This window comes from Heptranchias perlo, unplaced genomic scaffold, assembly GCF_035084215.1.
Source record: "Heptranchias perlo isolate sHepPer1 unplaced genomic scaffold, sHepPer1.hap1 HAP1_SCAFFOLD_616, whole genome shotgun sequence".
NCBI classification, from domain to species: domain Eukaryota; kingdom Metazoa; phylum Chordata; class Chondrichthyes; order Hexanchiformes; family Hexanchidae; genus Heptranchias; species Heptranchias perlo.
In genome coordinates, this window is record NW_027139640.1 from 98,196 (window position 1) to 120,000 (window position 21,805).

The following is a 21,805-nucleotide window of genomic DNA, read 5'->3' on the forward strand; positions in this document are numbered from 1 at the left end:
AATCAAATACACCACATGATCAATACACCAATCAAATACACCACATGATCAATACACCAATCTAATACACCACATGATCAATACACCAATCTAATACACCACATGATCAATACACCAATCGAATACACCACATGATCAATACACCAATCAAATACACCTCATGATCAATACACCAATCTAATACACCACATGATCAATACACCAATCTAATACACCACATGATCAATACACCAATCAAATACACCACATGATCAATACACCAATCTAATACACCACATGATCAATACACCAATCTAATACACCTCATGATCAATACACCAATCTAATACACCTCATGATCAATACACCAATCTAATACACCACATGATCAATACACCAATCGAATACACCACATGATCAATACACCAATCCAATACACCTCATGATCAATACACCAATCTAATACACCACATGATCAATACACCAATCTAATACACCACATGATCAATACACCAATCTAATACACCTCATGATCAATACACCAATCTAATACACCACATGATCAATACACCAATCGAATACACCTCATGATCAATACACCAATCTAATACACCTCATGATCAATACACCAATCTAATACACCTCATGATCAATACACCAATCTAATACACCTCATGATCAATACACCAATCCAATACACCTCATGATCAATACACCAATCTAATACACCTCATGATCAATACACCAATCGAATACACCTCATGATCAATACACCAATCTAATACACCTCATGATCAATACACCAATCTAATACACCTCATGATCAATACACCAATCTAATACACCTCATGATCAATACACCAATCCAATACACCTCATGATCAATACACCAATCGATTACACCTCATGATCAATACACCAATCTAATACACCACATGATCAATACACCAATCTAATACACCACATGATCAATACACCAATCTAATACACCTCATGATCAATACACCAATCTAATACACCACATGATCAATACACCAATCTAATACACCACATGATCAATACACCAATCTAATACACCACATGATCAATACACCAATCTAATACACCTCATGATCAATACACCAATCTAATACACCTCATGATCAATACACCAATCTAATACACCTCATGATCAATACACCAATCTAATACACCTCATGATCAATACACCAATCTAATACACCACATGATCAATACACCAATCTAATACACCTCATGATCAATACACCAATCTAATACACCACATGATCAATACACCAATCTAATACACCTCATGATCAATACACCAATCTAATACACCTCATGATCAATACACCAATCTAATACACCTCATGATCAATACACCAATCTAATACACCTCATGATCAATACACCAATCTAATACACCACATGATCAATACACCAATCTAATACACCTCATGATCAATACACCAATCTAATACACCTCATGATCAATACACCAATCTAATACACCACATGATCAATACACCAATCTAATACACCTCATGATCAATACACCAATCTAATACACCACATGATCAATACACCAATCTAATACACCACATGATCAATACACCAATCTAATACACCTCATGATCAATACATCAATCTAATACACCACATGATCAATACACCAATCTAATACACCTCATGATCAATACACCAATCTAATACACCTCATGATCAATACACCAATCTAATACACCACATGATCAATACACCAATCTAATACACCTCATGATCAATACACCAATCTAATACACCTCATGATCAATACACCAATCTAATACACCACATGATCAATACACCAATCTAATACACCTCATGATCAATACACCAATCTAATACACCACATGATCAATACACCAATCTAATACACCACATGATCAATACACCAATCTAATACACCTCATGATCAATACATCAATCTAATACACCACATGATCAATACACCAATCTAATACACCTCATGATCAATACACCAATCTAATACACCTCATGATCAATACACCAATCTAATACACCACATGATCAATACACCAATCTAATACACCACATGATCAATACACCAATCTAATACACCTCATGATCAATACACCAATCTAATACACCTCATGATCAATACACCCTCGAGCCTGTTACTATTTGAACAGGAGGAGGCCATTCAGCCCCTTGAGCCTGTTACTATCGGAACAGGAGGAGGCCATTCAGCCCCTTGAGCCTGTTACTATAGGAACAGGAGGAGGCCATTCAGCCCCTTGAGCCTGTGACTTTTGGAACAGGAGGAGGCCATTCAGCCCCTCGAGCCTGTTACTATCGGAACAGGAGGAGGCCATTCAGCCCCTCGAGCCTGTTACTATAGGAACAGGAGGAGGCTATTCAGCTCCTTGAGCCTTTCGTGCAGGAACAGAAGGAGGCCATTCAGCCCCTCGAGCCTCATTCCACCATTCAATCAGATCACGGCTGATCTGTCTCCTCACTCCATCTCCCTGCCTTGGTTCCATATCCCTCGAGACCCTTTACCCAACAAAAATCGATCAACCTCAGTCTTGAAAGCTCCGACTGACCCCCAGAGTCCACAACTTTTTTGCGGGGTGAGAGTTTTCCAGATTCCCACTCCCCCCTTTGTGCGGAGAATTGCTCCCCGACATCACCCCCGAACGGCCTGGCTCTAATTTTAAGGTTCTGCCCCCCTTGTTCTGGACTCTCCCCCCACCAGAGGAAATAGTTTCTCTCCATCTCCCCTCCCTTAATCATCTTAAACCCCTCGATTCGATTCCCCCCCTCCCTCAATCTTCGATACTCGAGGGGAACGCAAGCCCGGTCTGTGCAACCTGCCCTCGTCATTTAACCCTTCATGATACAGCCCGTGAATAAATAACACAAAATGAACTGAGGGTAAGTTGGTTGAAAAAATAAGTTTTATTTATAAAATCATACATTTTCCAAACTCAGAAACACAAGTCTTCAACATTTTCCGGACGTGAAAGGGCGGGAGTGAGATGGAGTAGGGGAGGGAGGAGGCTCGCGTGGATAGGAAACACCGGGATAGCCCAGTTGGGCCGAATGGCCTGTTTCCTGTGCCGTCGACTCGATGCTACTCGATGTCAGTCGATGGAATGAGGGGCTTTGATCCAGTGAATATCTGAGGAAGGATATACCTGCCTTCGAGGCCGTGCGACGATTGATTGATCCCTGGGAGGAGAGGGTTGTCCCATGAGGAGAGATTGAGCAGAATGGGCCGATACTCTCTGGAGTTTGGAAGAATGAGAGGAGATCTCATTGAGACATAGAAGATTCTGAGGGGGGGCTTGACAGGGTAGATGCTGAGAGGCTGTTTCCCCCCCTTGGCTGGAGAGTCTAGAACGAGGGGGCACAGTCTCAGGATAAGGGGTCGGACATTCGAGACTGAGATGAGGAGGAATTTCTTCACTCGGAGGGAGGTGAATCTTTGGAATTCTCTCCCCCAGAGGGCTGTGGACGCTCAGTCGTCGAGGATATTCAAGACTGAGATCGATGGATTTTCGGACTCTCGGGGGAATCGAGGGACGCGGGGATCGGGCGGGAAAGTGGAGTTGAGGTCGAAGATCAGCCATGATCTGATTGAATGGCGGGGCAGGCTCGAGGGGCCGAACGGCCAACTCCTGCTCCTATTCCTTACGTCCTCAAACAGGGAGAAACTGTTTCCAGTAGCGGTCGGGTTGTCAACACAGATTTAAGACGATCGGGAAAAGAGCCAGAGTGGGGAGATGAGGAGAATGGGTTTTTTCACGCAGCGAGTTGTTCTGATCTGGAATTCACCGCCTGAAAGGGAGCAGATTCAATAATAACTTTCAAAAGGGGAATCGGATAAATAATCAAACGGGGAAAAATTTACGGGGGAGAGAGCAGGGGGAGCGGGACTAATTGGATAGATCTTTCAAAGAGCTCGCACAGGCCACGATGGACCGAATGGCCTCATCCCGTGCTGTAGGATTCTACGATTGAGGCGGTGCCCAGAAACGAGGGGGCCATAAAAATAAGCTCGGCACTCGGGAGGTCAATGTCCTTGGGGAAATGGGATGTGGACATTGGGACTCAATTTGAGTCCAGCGTTGAAATTGTGGGCGAGATGTTACTCCAGTTTGCGAAGGTGTATGTACATGATCCCACTTGCCAGGGTGATTGGGAAGACAACCCAGGCCAAGATGTAGCTGTACCCGAACGTCCCTTCCTTGTCCGCATGAAACTCGTGGACGTGCAGAGTGTATATGAGGGGAGCTGTCAGCAAACAGAGTCCTGCAGATACCACACACGGACACAGAGATTAACAAACGAGCTGTTCTGGACCCCCTCCAGTACCCGCTGACCCTCACCCACAGGGTCCGAGAGGCTCCCCGTCTCGCTCAGTACCCGCTGACCCTCACCCACAGGGTCCGAGAGGCTCCCCGTCTCCCTCAGTACCCGCTGACCCTCACCCACAGGGGCCGAGAGGCTCCCCGTCTCCCTCAGTACACACTGACCCTCACCCACAGGGGCCGAGAGGCTCCCGTCTCCCTCAGTACCCACTGACCCTCACCCACAGGGACCGAGAGGCTCCCCGTCTCCCTCAGTACACACTGACCCTCATCCACAGGGACCGAGAGGCTCCCCGTCTCCCTCAGTACACACTGACCCTCACCCACAGGGGCCGAGAGGCTCCCCGTCTCCCTCAGTACACACTGACCCTCACCCACAGGGGCCGAGAGGCTCCCCGTCTCCCTCAGTACCCGCTGACCCCACCCACAGGGACCGAGAGGCTCCCCGTCTCCCTCAGTACACACTGACCCTCACCCACAGGGACCGAGAGGCTCCCCGTCTCCCTCAGTACACACTGACCCTCACCCACAGGGACCGAGAGGCTCCCCGTCTCCCTCAGTACACACTGACCCCACCCACAGGGTCCGAGAGGCTCCCCGTCTCCCTCAGTACACACTGACCCTCACCCACAGGGACCGAGAGGCTCCCCGTCTCCCTCAGTACACACTGACCCTCACCCACAGGGACCGAGAGGCTCCCCGTCTCCCTCAGTACACACTGACCCTCACCCACAGGGACCGAGAGGCTCCCCGTCTCCCTCAGTACACACTGACCCTCACCCACAGGGACCGAGAGGCTCCCCGTCTCCCTCAGTACACACTGACCCTCACCCACAGGGGCCGAGAGGCTCCCCGTCTCCCTCAGTACACACTGACCCTCACCCACAGGGACCGAGAGGCTCCCCGTCTCCCTCAGTACACACTGACCCTCACCCACAGGGACCGAGAGGCTCCCCGTCTCCCTCAGTACACACTGACCCTCACCCACAGGGACCGAGAGGCTCCCCGTCTCCCTCAGTACACACTGACCCTCACCCACAGGGGCCGAGAGGCTCCCCGTCTCCCTCAGTACACACTGACCCTCACCCACAGGGACCGAGAGGCTCCCCGTCTCCCTCAGTACACACTGACCCCACCCACAGGGACCGAGAGGCTCCCCGTCTCCCTCAGTACACACTGACCCTCACCCACAGGGACCGAGAGGCTCCCCGTCTCCCTCAGTACACACTGACCCTCACCCACAGGGACCGAGAGGCTCCCCGTCTCCCTCAGTACACACTGACCCTCACCCACAGGGACTGAGAGGCTCCCCGTCTCCCTCAGTACACACTGACCCTCACCCACAGGGACCGAGAGGCTCCCCGTCTCCCTCAGTACACACTGACCCCCACCCACAGGGACCGAGAGGCTCCCCGTCTCCCTCAGTACACACTGACCCCACCCACAGGGACCGAGAGGCTCCCCGTCTCCCTCAGTACACACTGAACCTCACCCACAGGGTCCGAGAGGCTCCCCGTCTCCCTCAGTACACACTGACCCCACCCACAGGGACCGAGAGGCTCCCCGTCTCCCTCAGTACACACTGACCCCACCCACAGGGACCGAGAGGCTCCCCGTCTCCCTCAGTACACACTGACCCTCACCCACAGGGACCGAGAGGCTCCCCGTCTCCCTCAGTACACACTGACCCTCACCCACAGGGTCCGAGAGACTCCCCGTCTCCCTCAGTACACACTGACCCTCACCCACAGGGACCGAGAGGCTCCCCGTCTCCCTCAGTACACACTGACCCCACCCACAGGGACCGAGAGGCTCCCCGTCTCCCTCAGTACACACTGACCCTCACCCACAGGGACCGAGAGGCTCCCCGTCTCCCTCAGTACACACTGACCCTCACCCACAGGGACCGAGAGGCTCCCCGTCTCCCTCAGTACACACTGACCCTCACCCACAGGGACCGAGAGGCTCCCCGTCTCCCTCAGTACACACTGACCCTCACCCACAGGGACCGAGAGGCTCCCCGTCTCCCTCAGTACACACTGACCCTCACCCACAGGGACCGAGAGGCTCCCCGTCTCCCTCAGTACACACTGACCCTCACCCACAGGGACCGAGAGGCTCCCCGTCTCCCTCAGTACACACTGACCCTCACCCACAGGGACCGAGAGGCTCCCCGTCTCCCTCAGTACACACTGACCCCACCCACAGGGACCGAGAGGCTCCCCGTCTCCCTCAGTACACACTGACCCTCACCCACAGGGTCCGAGAGGCTCCTCTCTCGCTCAGTACACACTGACCCTCACCCACAGGGACCGAGAGGCTCCCCGTCTCCCTCAGTACACACTGACCCTCACCCACAGGGACCGAGAGGCTCCCCGTCTCCCTCAGTACACACTGACCCTCACCCACAGGGACCGAGAGGCTCCCCGTCTCCCTCAGTACACACTGACCCTCACCCACAGGGACCGAGAGGCTCCCCGTCTCCCTCAGTACACACTGACCCTCACCCACAGGGACCGAGAGGCTCCCCGTCTCCCTCAGTACACACTGACCCTCACCCACAGGGACCGAGAGGCTCCCCGTCTCCCTCAGTACACACTGACCCTCACCCACAGGGACCGAGAGGCTCCCCGTCTCCCTCAGTACACACTGACCCTCACCCACAGGGACCGAGAGGCTCCCCGTCTCCCTCAGTACACACTGACCCTCACCCACAGGGACCGAGAGACTCCCCGTCTCCCTCAGTACACACTGACCCTCACCCACAGGGACCGAGAGGCTCCTCTCTCCCTCAGTACACACTGACCCTCACCCACAGGGTCCGAGAGGCTCCCCGTCTCCCTCAGTACACACTGACCCTCACCCACAGGGACCGAGAGGCTCCCCGTCTCCCTCAGTACACACTGACCCCACCCACAGGGACCGAGAGGCTCCCCGTCTCCCTCAGTACACACTGACCCTCACCCACAGGGACCGAGAGGCTCCCCGTCTCCCTCAGTACACACTGACCCTCACCCACAGGGACCGAGAGGCTCCCCGTCTCCCTCAGTACACACTGACCCTCACCCACAGGGACCGAGAGGCTCCCCGTCTCCCTCAGTACACACTGACCCTCACCCACAGGGACCGAGAGGCTCCCCGTCTCCCTCAGTACACACTGACCCTCACCCACAGGGTCCGAGAGGCTCCCCGTCTCCCTCAGTACCGACTGACCCTCACCCACAGGGACCGAGAGGCTCCCCGTCTCCCTCAGTACACACTGACCCTCACCCACAGGGTCCGAGAGGCTCCCCGTCTCCCTCAGTACACACTGACCCTCACCCACAGGGACCGAGAGGCTCCTCTCTCCCTCAGTACACACTGACCCTCACCCACAGGGACCGAGAGGCTCCCCGTCTCCCTCAGTACACACTGACCCTCACCCACAGGGACCGAGAGGCTCCCCGTCTCCCTCAGTACACACTGACCCTCACCCACAGGGACCGAGAGGCTCCCCGTCTCCCTCAGTACACACTGACCCTCACCCACAGGGACCGAGAGGCTCCCCGTCTCCCTCAGTACACACTGACCCTCACCCACAGGGACCGAGAGGCTCCCCGTCTCCCTCAGTACACACTGACCCTCACCCACAGGGACCGAGAGACTCCCTGTCTCCCTCAGTAAACACTGACCCTCACCCACAGGGACCGAGAGGCTCCCCGTCTCCCTCAGTACACACTGACCCTCACCCACAGGGACCGAGAGGCTCCCCGTCTCCCTCAGTACCCCCTGACCCTCACCCACAGGGACCGAGAGGCTCCCCGTCTCCCTCAGTACACACTGACCCTCACCCACAGGGACCGAGAGGCTCCCCGTCTCCCTCAGTACACACTGACCCCACCCACAGGGACCGAGAGGCTCCCCGTCTCCCTCAGTACACACTGACCCTCACCCGCAGGGACCGAGAGGCTCCCCGTCTCCCTCAGTACACACTGACCCTCACCCGCAGGGACCGAGAGGCTCCCCGTCTCCCTCAGTACACACTGACCCTCACCCACAGGGACCGAGAGGCTCCCCGTCTCCCTCAGTACACACTGACCCCACCCACAGGGACCGAGAGGCTCCCCGTCTCCCTCAGTACACACTGACCCTCACCCACAGGGGCCGAGAGGCTCCCCGTCTCCCTCAGTACACACTGACCCTCACCCACAGGGACCGAGAGGCTCCCCGTCTCCCTCAGTACACACTGACCCTCACCCACAGGGACCGAGAGGCTCCCCGTCTCCCTCAGTACACACTGACCCCACCCACAGGGACCGAGAGGCTCCCCGTCTCCCTCAGTACACACTGACCCTCACCCACAGGGTCCGAGAGGCTCCCCGTCTCCCTCAGTACACACTGACCCCACCCACAGGGACCGAGAGGCTCCCCGTCTCCCTCAGTACACACTGAACCTCACCCACAGGGACCGAGAGGCTCCCCGTCTCCCTCAGTACACACTGACCCCACCCACAGGGACCGAGAGGCTCCCCGTCTCCCTCAGTACACACTGACCCTCACCCACAGGGACCGAGAGGCTCCCCGTCTCCCTCAGTACACACTGACCCTCACCCACAGGGACCGAGAGGCTCCCCGTCTCCCTCAGTACACACTGACCCTCACCCACAGGGACCGAGAGGCTCCCCGTCTCCCTCAGTACACACTGACCCTCACCCACAGGGACCGAGAGGCTCCCCGTCTCCCTCAGTACAGACTGACCCTCACCCACAGGGACCGAGAGGCTCCCCGTCTCCCTCAGTACACACTGACCCTCACCCACAGGGACCGAGAGGCTCCCCGTCTCCCTCAGTACAGACTGACCCTCACCCACAGGGACCGAGAGACTCCCCGTCTCCCTCAGTACACACTGACCCCACCCACAGGGACCGAGAGGCTCCCCGTCTCCCTCAGTACACACTGACCCTCACCCACAGGGACCGAGAGACTCCCCGTCTCCCTCAGTACACACTGACCCTCACCCACAGGGACCGAGAGGCTCCCCGTCTCCCTCAGTACACACTGACCCTCACCCACAGGGACCGAGAGGCTCCCCGTCTCCCTCAGTACACACTGACCCCACCCACAGGGACCGAGAGGCTCCCCGTCTCCCTCAGTACACACTGACCCTCACCCACAGGGACCGAGAGGCTCCCCGTCTCCCTCAGTACACACTGACCCTCACCCACAGGGACCGAGAGGCTCCCCGTCTCGCTCAGTACACACTGACCCTCACCCACAGGGACCGAGAGGCTCCCCGTCTCCCTCAGTACACACTGACCCTCACCCACAGGGACCGAGAGACTCCCCGTCTCCCTCAGTACACACTGACCCCACCCACAGGGGCCGAGAGGCTCCCCGTCTCCCTCAGTACACACTGACCCCACCCACAGGGACCGAGAGACTCCCCGTCTCCCTCAGTACACACTGACCCCACCCACAGGGACCGAGAGGCTCCCCGTCTCCCTCAGTACACACTGACCCTCACCCACAGAGACCGAGAGGCTCCCCGTCTCCCTCAGTACACACTGACCCTCACCCACAGAGACCGAGAGGCTCCCCGTCTCCCTCAGTACACACTGACCCTCACCCACAGGGACCGAGAGGCTCCCCGTCTCCCTCAGTACACACTGACCCCACCCACAGGGACCGAGAGGCTCCCCGTCTCCCTCAGTACACACTGACCCTCACCCACAGGGACCGAGAGGCTCCCCGTCTCGCTCAGTACACACTGACCCTCAGCCACAGGGACCGAGAGGCTCCCCGTCTCCCTCAGTACACACTGAACCTCACCCACAGGGACCGAGAGACTCCCCGTCTCCCTCAGTACACACTGACCCTCACCCACAGGGACCGAGAGGCTCCCCGTCTCCCTCAGTACACACTGACCCTCACCCACAGGGACCGAGAGGCTCCCCGTCTCCCTCAGTACACACTGACCCTCACCCACAGGGTCCGAGAGGCTCCCCGTCTCCCTCAGTACACACTGACCCTCACCCACAGGGACCGAGAGGCTCCCCGTCTCCCTCAGTACACACTGACCCTCACCCACAGGGACCGAGAGGCTCCCCGTCTCCCTCAGTACACACTGACCCTCACCCACAGGGACCGAGAGGCTCCCCGTCTCCCTCAGTACACACTGACCCTCACCCACAGGGACCGAGAGGCTCCCCGTCTCCCTCAGTACACACTGACCCCACCCACAGGGACCGAGAGGCTCCCCGTCTCCCTCAGTACACACTGACCCCACCCACAGGGACCGAGAGGCTCCCCGTCTCCCTCAGTACACACTGACCCTCACCCACAGGGACCGAGAGGCTCCCCGTCTCCCTCAGTACACACTGACCCTCACCCACAGGGACCGAGAGGCTCCCCGTCTCCCTCAGTACACACTGACCCCACCCACAGGGTCCGAGAGGCTCCCCGTCTCCCTCAGTACACACTGACCCTCACCCACAGGGACCGAGAGGCTCCCCGTCTCCCTCAGTACACACTGACCCTCACCCACAGGGACCGAGAGGCTCCCCGTCTCCCTCAGTACCCGCTGACCCTCACCCACAGGGTCCGAGAGACTCCCCGTCTCGCTCAGTACACACTGACCCCACCCGCAGGGACCGAGAGGCTCCCCGTCTCCCTCAGTACACACTGACCCTCACCCACAGGGACCGAGAGGCTCCCCGTCTCCCTCAGTACACACTGACCCCCACCCACAGGGTCCGAGAGGCTCCCCGTCTCCCTCAGTACCCACTGACCCTCACCCACAGGGGCCGAGAGGCTCCCCGTCTCCCTCAGTACACACTGACCCTCACCCACAGGGACCGAGAGGCTCCCCGTCTCCCTCAGTACACACTGACCCTCACCCACAGGGACCGAGAGGCTCCCCGTCTCCCTCAGTACACACTGACACCACCCACAGGGTCCGAGAGGCTCCCCGTCTCCCTCAGTACACACTGACCCTCACCCACAGGGACCGAGAGGCTCCCCGTCTCCCTCAGTACACACTGACCCTCACCCACAGGGACCGAGAGGCTCCCAGTCTCCCTCAGTACATACTGACCCCACCCACAGGGACCGAGAGGCTCCCCGTCTCCCTCAGTACACACTGACCCTCACCCACAGGGACCGAGAGGCTCCCCGTCTCCCTCAGTACACACTGACCCCACCCACAGGGTCCGAGAGGCTCCCCGTCTCCCTCAGTACACACTGACCCTCACCCACAGGGACCGAGAGGCTCCCCGTCTCCCTCAGTACCCACTGACCCTCACCCACAGGGACCAAGAGGCTCCCCGTCTCCCTCAGTACACACTGACCCTCACCCACAGGGACCGAGAGGCTCCCCGTCTCCCTCAGTACACACTGACCCTCACCCACAGGGACCGAGAGGCTCCCCGTCTCCCTCAGTACACACTGACCCCACCCACAGGGACCGAGAGGCTCCCCGTCTCCCTCAGTACACACTGACCCCACCATCAGGGACCGAGAGGCTCCCCGTCTCCCTCAGTACACACTGACCCTCACCCACAGGGACCGAGAGGCTCCCCGTCTCGCTCAGTACCCACTGACCCTCACCCACAGGGACCGAGAGGCTCCCCGTCTCCCTCAGTACACACTGACCCTCACCCACAGGGACCGAGAGGCTCCCGTCTCCCTCAGTACACACTGACCCTCACCCACAGGGGCCGAGAGGCTCCCCGTCTCCCTCAGTACACACTGACCCTCACCCACAGGGACCGAGAGGCTCCCCGTCTCCCTCAGTACACACTGACCCTCACCCACAGGGACCGAGAGGCTCCCCGTCTCCCTCAGTACACACTGACCCTCACCCACAGGGACCGAGAGGCTCCCCGTCTCCCTCAGTACACACTGACCCCACCCACAGGGACCGAGAGGCTCCCCGTCTCCCTCAGTACACACTGACCCTCACCCACAGGGACCGAGAGGCTCCCCGTCTCCCTCAGTACACACTGACCCTCACCCACAGGGACCGAGAGGCTCCCCGTCTCCCTCAGTACACACTGACCCTCACCCACAGGGACCGAGAGGCTCCACGTCTCCCTCAGTACACACTGACCCTCACCCACAGGGTCCGAGAGGCTCCCCGTCTCCCTCAGTACCCACTGACCCTCACCCACAGGGACCGAGAGGCTCCCCGTCTCCCTCAGTACACACTGACCCTCACCCACAGGGACCGAGAGGCTCTCCGTCTCCCTCAGTACACACTGACCCTCACCCACAGGGACCGAGAGGCTCCCCGTCTCCCTCAGTACACACTGACCCCACCCACAGGGACCGAGAGGCTCCCCGTCTCCCTCAGTACACACTGACCCCACCCACAGGGATCGAGAGGCTCCCCGTCTCCCTCAGTACACACTGACCCTCACCCACAGGGACCGAGAGGCTCCCCGTCTCCCTCAGTACACACTGACCCTCACCCACAGGGACCGAGAGGCTCCCCGTCTCCCTCAGTACACACTGACCCTCACCCACAGGGACCGAGAGACTCCCCGTCTCCCTCAGTACACACTGACCCTCACCCACAGGGACCGAGAGGCTCCCCGTCTCCCTCAGTACACACTGACCCTCACCCACAGGGACCGAGAGGCTCCCCGTCTCCCTCAGTACACACTGACCCTCACCCACAGGGACCGAGAGGCTCCCCGTCTCCCTCAGTACACACTGACCCTCACCCACAGGGACCGAGAGGCTCCCCGTCTCCCTCAGTACACACTGACCCTCACCCACAGGGACCGAGAGGCTCCCCGTCTCCCTCAGTACACACTGACCCTCACCCACAGGGACCGAGAGGCTCCCCGTCTCCCTCAGTACACACTGACCCTCACCCACAGGGTCCGAGAGGCTCCTCTCTCCCTCAGTACACACTGAACCTCACCCACAGGGACCGAGAGGCTCCCCGTCTCCCTCAGTACACACTGACCCTCACCCGCAGGGACCGAGAGGCTCCCCGTCTCCCTCAGTACACACTGACCCTCACCCACAGGGACCGAGAGGCTCCCCGTCTCCCTCAGTACCCACTGACCCTCACCCGCAGGGTCCGAGAGGCTCCCCGTCTCCCTCAGTACACACTGACCCCACCCACAGGGACCGAGAGGCTCCCCGTCTCCCTCAGTACACACTGACCCTCACCCACAGGGACCGAGAGGCTCCCCGTCTCCCTCAGTACACACTGACCCTCACCCACATGGACCGAGAGGCTCCCTGTCTCCCTCAGTACACACTGACCCTCACCCACAGGTACCGAGAGGCTCCTGTCTCCCTCAGTACCCACTGACCCTCACCCACAGGGTCCGAGAGGCTCCCCGTCTCCCTCAGTACCCACTGACCCTCACCCACAGGGGCCGAGAGGCTCCCCGTCTCCCTCAGTAATGACCCTCACCCACAGGGACCGAGAGGCTCCCCGTCTCCCTCAGTACACACTGACCCTCACCCACAGGGACCGAGAGGCTCCCCGTCTCCCCCAGTACACACTGACCCTCACCCACAGGGGACCGAGAGGCTCCCCGTCTCCCTCAGTACACACTGACCCCCACCCACAGGGTCCGAGAGGCCTCCCGTCTCCCTCAGTACACACTGACCCTCACCCACAGGGACCGAGAGGCTCCCCGTCTCCCTCAGTACACACTGACCCTCACCCACAGGGACCGAGAGGCTCCCCGTCTCCCTCAGTACACACTGACCCTCACCCACAGGGACCGAGAGGCTCCCCGTCTCCCTCAGTACACACTGACCCTCACCCACAGGGACCGAGAGGCTCCCCGTCTCCCTCAGTACACACTGAACCTCACCCACAGGGTCCGAGAGGCTCCCCGTCTCCCTCAGTACACACTGACCCTCACCCACAGGGACCGAGAGGCTCCCCGTCTCCCTCAGTACACACTGACCCTCACCCACAGGGACCGAGAGGCTCCCCGTCTCCCTCAGTACACACTGACCCTCACCCACAGGGACCGAGAGGCTCCCCGTCTCCCTCAGTACACACTGACCCTCACCCACAGGGACCGAGAGGCTCCCCGTCTCCCTCAGTACACACTGAACCTCACCCACAGGGACCGAGAGGCTCCCCGTCTCCCTCAGTACCCACTGACCCTCACCCACAGGGACCGAGAGGCTCCCCGTCTCCCTCAGTACACACTGACCCCACCATCAGGGACCGAGAGGCTCCCCGTCTCCCTCAGTACACACTGACCCTCACCCACAGGGACCGAGAGGCTCTCCGTCTCCCTCAGTACACACTGACCCTCACCCACAGGGACCGAGAGGCTCCCCGTCTCCCTCAGTACACACTGACCCTCACCCACAGGGACCGAGAGGCTCTCCGTCTCCCTCAGTACCCACTGACCCTCACCCACAGGGACCGAGAGGCTCTCCGTCTCCCTCAGTACACACTGACCCCACCCACAGGGACCGAGAGGCTCCCCGTCTCCCTCAGTACACACTGACCCTCACCCACAGGGACCGAGAGGCTCTCCGTCTCCCTCAGTACACACTGACCCCACCCACAGGGACCGAGAGGCTCCCCGTCTCCCTCAGTACACACTGACCCCCACCCACAGGGACCGAGAGGCTCCCCGTCTCCCTCAGTACACACTGACCCTCACCCACAGGGACCGAGAGGCTCCCCGTCTCCCTCAGTACACACTGACCCCACCCACAGGGACCGAGAGGCTCCCCGTCTCCCTCAGTACACACTGACCCCACCCACAGGGTCCGAGAGGCTCCCCGTCTCCCTCAGTACACACTGACCCCACCCACAGGGACCGAGAGGCTCCCCGTCTCCCTCAGTACACACTGACCCTCACCCACAGGGACCGAGAGGCTCCCCGTCTCCCTCAGTACACACTGACCCTCACCCACAGGGACCGAGAGGCTCCTGTCTCCCTCAGTACACACTGACCCTCACCCACAGGGACCGAGAGGCTCCCCGTCTCCCTCAGTACACACTGACCCTCACTCACAGGGACCGAGAGGCTCCCCGTCTCCCTCAGTACCCACTGACCCTCACCCACAGGGACCGAGAGGCTCCCCGTCTCCCTCAGTACCCACTGACCCTCACCCACAGGGACCGAGAGGCTCCCCGTCTCCCTCAGTACACACTGACCCTCACCCACAGGGACCGAGAGGCTCCCCGTCTCCCTCAGTACCCGCTGACCCTCACCCACAGGGACCGAGAGGCTCCCCGTCTCCCTCAGTACACACTGACCCTCACCCACAGGGACCGAGAGGCTCCCCGTCTCCCTCAGTACACACTGACCCTCACCCACAGGGACCGAGAGGCTCCCCGTCTCCCTCAGTACACACTGACCCCACCCACAGGGACCGAGAGGCTCCCCGTCTCCCTCAGTACACACTGACCCTCACCCAGAGGGACCGAGAGGCTCCCCGTCTCCCTCAGTACACACTGACCCTCACCCACAGGGACCGAGAGGCTCCCCGTCTCCCTCAGTACACACTGACCCTCACCCACAGGGACCGAGAGACTCCCCGTCTCCCTCAGTACACACTGACCACACCCACAGGGACCGAGAGGCTCCCCGTCTCCCTCAGGACACACTGACCCTCACCCACAGGGACCGAGAGGCTCCCCGTCTCCCTCAGTACACACTGACCCTCACCCACAGGGACCGAGAGGCTCCCCGTCTCCCTCAGTACACACTGACCCTCACCCACAGGGACCGAGAGGCTCCCCGTCTCCCTCAGTACACACTGACCCTCACCCACAGGGACCGAGAGGCTCCCCGTCTCCCTCAGTACACACTGACCCCACCCACAGGGATCGAGAGGCTCCCCGTCTCCCTCAGTACACACTGACCCTCACCCGCAGGGACCGAGAGGCTCCCCGTCTCCCTCAGTACACACTGACCCTCACCCGCAGGGACCGAGAGGCTCCCCGTCTCCCTCAGTACACACTGACCCCACCCACAGGGACCGAGAGGCTCCCCGTCTCCCTCAGTACACACTGACCCTCACCCACAGGGACCGAGAGGCTCCCCGTCTCCCTCAGTACACACTGACCCCACCCACAGGGTCCGAGAGGCTCCCCGTCTCCCTCAGTACACACTGACCCTCACCCACAGGGACCGAGAGGCTCCCCGTCTCCCTCAGTACACACTGACCCTCACCCACAGGGTCCGAGAGGCTCCCCGTCTCCCTCAGTACCCACTGACCCTCACCCACAGGGACCGAGAGGCTCCCCGTCTCGCTCAGTACACACTGACCCTCACCCACAGGGACCGAGAGGCTCCCCGTCTCCCTCAGTACACACTGACCCTCACCCACAGGGACCGAGAGGCTCCCCGTCTCCCTCAGTACACACTGACCCTCACCCACAGGGACCGAGAGGCTCCCCGTCTCCCTCAGTACACACTGACCCCACCCACAGGGGCCGAGAGGCTCTCCGTCTCGCTCAGTACACACTGACCCTCACCCACAGGGACCGAGAGGCTCCCCGTCTCGCTCAGTACACACTGACCCCACCCACAGGGACCGAGAGGCTCCCCGTCTCCCTCAGTACACACTGACCCTCACCCACAGGGTCCGAGAGGCTCCCCGTCTCCCTCAGTATCCACTGAACCTCACCCACCGGGACCGAGAGGCTCCCCGTCTCCCTCAGTACACACTGACCCTCACCCACAGGGTCCGAGAGGCTCCCCGTCTCCCTCAGTATCCACTGAACCTCACCCACAGGGACCGAGAGGCTCCCCGTCTCCCTCAGTACCCACTGAACCTCACCCACCGGGACCGAGAGGCTCCCCGTCTCCCTCAGTACACACTGACCCTCACCCACAGGGACCGAGAGGCTCCCCGTCTCCCTCAGTACACACTGACCCTCACCCACAGGGACCGAGAGGCTCCCCGTCTCCCTCAGTACACACTGACCCTCACCCACAGGGTCCGAGAGGCTCCCCGTCTCCCTCAGTACACACTGACCCTCACCCACAGGGACCGAGAGGCTCCCTGTCTCCCTCAGTACACACTGAACCTCACCCACCGGGACCGAGAGGCTCCCCGTCTCCCTCAGTCCCCACTGAACCTCACCCACAGGGTCCGAGAGGGAGGGGCTTCGATGGGGGAGTTAGGGGGACTGGAGAGTTGGGTTCTGATGTTCTTATCTCTTCAGGAAGTGAACTCACCTGAAAAGATTTGGAAGAGTCCTGTGACGTAGAAGAGACTCCCTCTCCTGAGTGTGTAGAGCTGACAGACGAAGATCAGGAATGAGAGACTTGAGAAGAGAACAGCAAGTACCATCAGGGCTTGGACAGCGTGCTGCCACTCTGTGGGAGAAAGTCCTGGCTTAGTTATATCTGGGGTATGAGAGCCAATCACCCTAACCGCTGTAGATGTCTGTACTCTCGGACTCGAGCCCCATAATCCAGGCCCACACCCCCCGGTCCCAGTACTGAGGGAGTGCTGCACTGTCGGAGGGAGATGGATATACTCTAGGACTCGAGCCCCATAATCCAGGCCCACACTCCCCGGTCCCAGTACTGAGGGAGTGCCGCACTGTCGGAGGTAGATGGATATACTCTAGGACTCGAGCCCCATAATCCAGGCCCACACTCCCCGGTCCCAGTACTGAGGGAGTGCTGCACTGTCTGAGGTAGATGGATATACTCTGGGACTCGAGCCCCATAATCCAGGCCCGCACTCCCCGGTGCCAGTACTGAGGGAGTGCTGCACTGTCTGAGGTAGATGGATATACTCTAGGACTCGAGCCCCATAATCCAGGCCCACACTCCCCGGTCCCAGTACTGAGGGAGTGCTGCACTGTCGGAGGTAGATGGATATACTCTAGGACTCGAGCCCCATAATCCAGGCCCACACTCCCCGGTCCCAGTACTGAGGGAGTGCCGCACTGTCGGAGGGAGATGGATATACTCTAGGACTCGAGCCCCATAATCCAGCCCCACACTCCCCGGTCCCAGTACTGAGGGAGTGCTGCACTGTCGGAGGTAGATGGATATACTCTAGGACTCGAGCCCCATAATCCAGGCCCACACTCCCCGGTGCCAGTACTGAGGGAGTGCCGCACTGTCGGAGGGAGATGGATATACTCTAGGACTCGAGCCCCATAATCCAGGCCCACACTCCCCCGGTCCCAGTACTGAGGGAGTGCTGCACTGTCGGAGGGAGATGGATATACTCTAGGACTCGAGCCCCATAATCCAGGCCCACACTCCCCGGTCCCAGTACTGAGGGAGCGCTGCACTGTCGGAGGTAGATGGATATACTCTAGGACTCGAGCCCCATAATCCAGGCCCACACTCCCCGGTCCCAGTACTGAGGGAGTGCTGCACTGTCGGAGGTAGATGGATATACTCTAGGACTCGAGCCCCATAATCCAGGCCCACACTCCCCGGTGCCAGTACTGAGGGAGTGCTGCACTGTCTGAGGTAGATGGATATACTCTAGGACTCGAGCCCCATAATCCAGGCCCACACTCCCCGGTGCCAGTACTGAGGGAGTGCCGCACTGTCGGAGGTAGATGGATATACTCTAGGACTCGAGCCCCATAATCCAGGCCCACACTCCCCGGTGCCAGTACTGAGGGAGTGCTGCACTGTCGGAGGTAGATGGATATACTCTAGGACTCGAGCCCCATAATCCAGGCCCACACTCCCCCGGTCCCAGTACTGAGGGAGTGCCGCACTGTCGGAGGGAGATGGATATACTCTAGGACTCGAGCCCCATAATCCAGGCCCACACTCCCCGGTGCCAGTACTGAGGGAGTGCCGCACTGTCGGAGGTAGATGGATATACTCTGGGACTCGAGCCCCATAATCCAGGCCCACACTCCCCGTTGCCAGTACTGAGGGAGTGCCGCACTGTCGGAGGTAGATGGATATACTCTGGGACTCGAGCCCCATAATCCAGGCCCACACTCCCCGTTGCCAGTACTGAGGGAGTGCTGCACTGTCGGAGGTAGATGGATATACTCTAGGACTCGAGCTCCATAATCCAGGCCCACACTCTCCGGTGCCAGTACTGAGGGAGTGCCGCACTGTCGGAGGGAGATGGATATACTCTAGGACTCGAGCCCCATAATCCAGGCCCACACTCCCCGGTCCCAGTACTGAGGGAGTGCCGCACTGTCGGAGGGAGATGGATATACTCTAGGACTCGAGCCCCATAATCCAGGCCCACACTCCCCGGTCCCAGTACTGAGGGAGTGCTGCACTGTCGGAGGTAGATGGATATACTCTAGGACTCGAGCCCCATAACCCAGGCCCACACTCCCCGGTGCCAGTACTGAGGGAGTGCTGCACTGTCGGAGGGAGATGGATATACTCTAGGACTCGAGCCCCATGATCCAGGCCCACACTCCCCCGGTGCCAGTACTGAGGGAGTGCCGCACTGTCGGAGGTAGATGGATATACTCTAGGACTCGAGCCCCATAACCCAGGCCCACACTCCCCGGTGCCAGTACTGAGGGAGTGCCGCACTGTCGGAGGTAGATGGATATACTCTAGGACTCGAGCCCCATAATCCAGGCTCACACTCCCCCAGTGCAAGTACTGAGGGAGTGCCGCACTGTCGGAGGGAGATGGATATACTCTAGGACTCGAGCCCCATAATCCAGGCCCACACTCCCCGGTCCCAGTACTGAGGGAGTGCTGCACTGTCGGAGGTAGATGGATATACTCTAGGACTCGAGCCCCATGATCCAGGCCCACACTCCCCCGGTGCCAGTACTGAGGGAGTGCCGCACTGTCGGAGGGAGATGGATATACTCTAGGACTCGAGCCCCATAATCCAGGCCCGCACTCCCCCGGTCCCAGTACTGAGGGAGTGCCGCACTGTCGGAGGGAGATGGATATACTCTAGGACTCGAGCCCCATAATCCAGGCCCACACTCCCCGGTGCCAGTACTGAGGGAGTGCCGCACTGTCGGAGGTAGATGGATATACTCTCGGACTCGAGCCCCATAATCCAGGCCCGCACTCCCCGGTGCCAGTACTGAGGGAGCGCTGCACTGTCAGAGGCGAGGGCCATGGAGGGATTTGAACAGGAGGATGAGAATTGTAGGGGCTGGAGGAGGTTACAGAGATAGGGAGGGGGGCGAGGGCCATGGAGGGATTTGAACAGGAGGATGAGGATTGTAGGGGCTGGAGGAGGTTACAGAGATAGGGAGGGGGGCGAGGGCCATGGAGGGATTTGAACAGGAGGATGAGGATTGTAGGGGCTGGAGGAGGTTACAGAGATAGGGAGGGGGGGGCGAGGGCCATGGAGGGATTTGAACAGGAGGATGAGAATTATCGGGGCTGGAGGAGGTTACAGAGATAGGGAGGGGGGCGAGGGCCATGGAGGGATTTGAACAGGAGGATGTGAATTGTAGGGGCTGGAGGAGGTTACAGAGATAGGGAGGGGGGGCGAGGGCCATGGAGGGATTTGAACAGGAGGATGAGAATTGTCGGGGCTGGAGGAGGTTACAGAGATAGGGAGGGGGGGCGAGGGCCATGGAGGGATTTGAACAGGAGGATGAGAATTGTAGGGGCTGGAGGAGGTTACAGAGATAGGGAGGGGGGCGAGGGTCATGGAGGGATTTGAACAGGAGGATGAGAATTGTCGGGGCTGGAGGAGGTTACAGAGATAGGGAGGGGGGGCGAGGGCCATGGAGGGATTTGAACAGGAGGATGAGAATTGTAGGGGCTGGAGGAGGTTACAGAGATAGGGAGGGGGGCGAGGGCCATGGAGGGATTTGAACAGGAGGATGAGAATTGTCGGGGCTGGAGGAGGTTACAGAGATAGGGAGGGGGGGCGAGGGTCATGGAGGGATTTGAACAGGAGGATGAGGATTGTAGGGGCTGGAGGAGGTTACAGAGATAGGGAGGGGGTGCGAGGGCCATGGAGGGATTTGAACAGGAGGATGAGAATTGTAGGGGCTGGAGGAGGTTACAGAGATAGGGAGGGGGGCGAGGGCCATGGAGGGATTTGAACAGGAGGATGAGAATTGTAGGGGCTGGAGGAGGTTACAGAGATAGGGAGGGGGGGCGAGGGCCATGGAGGGATTTGAACAGGAGGATGAGAATTGTCGGGGCTGGAGGAGGTTACAGAGATAGGGAGGGGGGGCGAGGGCCATGGAGGGATTTGAACAGGAGGATGAGAATTGTAGGGGCTGGAGGAGGTTACAGAGATAGGGAGGGGGGGCGAGGGCCATGGAGGGAATTGAACAGGAGGATGAGAATTGTCGGGGCTGGAGGAGGTTACAGAGATAGGGAGGGGGGCGAGGGCCATGGAGGGATTTGAACAGGAGGATGAGAATTTTAAAATCGAGGCGTTCCCGGACCGGGAACCAGTGTCGGTCCAGCGAGCACGGGGGGTGATGGGTGAACGGGACTTGGTGTGAGTTAGGATACGGGGGGGCAGCAGAGAGTTTTGGACGAGCTGGAGTTTACGGAGGGTGGACGATGGGAGGCCGG

General features: G+C 59.3%; 1 protein-coding gene across 2 annotated transcripts in view; it reads right to left on the reverse strand.

The window, feature by feature from the left end:
- Nucleotides 1-2,921: 2,921 nt before the first annotated feature.
- Nucleotides 2,922-21,805, reverse strand: part of LOC137317424 (peripheral myelin protein 22-like) — a 21,771-nt gene continuing 2,887 nt past the window's right edge. Inside the window, exons 3-4 of one of the 2 annotated variants that reach the window (XM_067980765.1) lie at nucleotides 17,519-17,659; nucleotides 2,922-3,822 (exon numbers count right to left, since the gene is read on the reverse strand). In XM_067980765.1, the coding sequence (XP_067836866.1) occupies nucleotides 3,734-3,822; nucleotides 17,519-17,659 (230 nt within the window). In that variant the 3' untranslated portion in view covers nucleotides 2,922-3,733. Of the gene's footprint in view, nucleotides 4,297-17,518; nucleotides 17,660-21,805 lie in introns of both variants that reach the window. The other variant, XM_067980764.1, reaches the window with a different exon arrangement.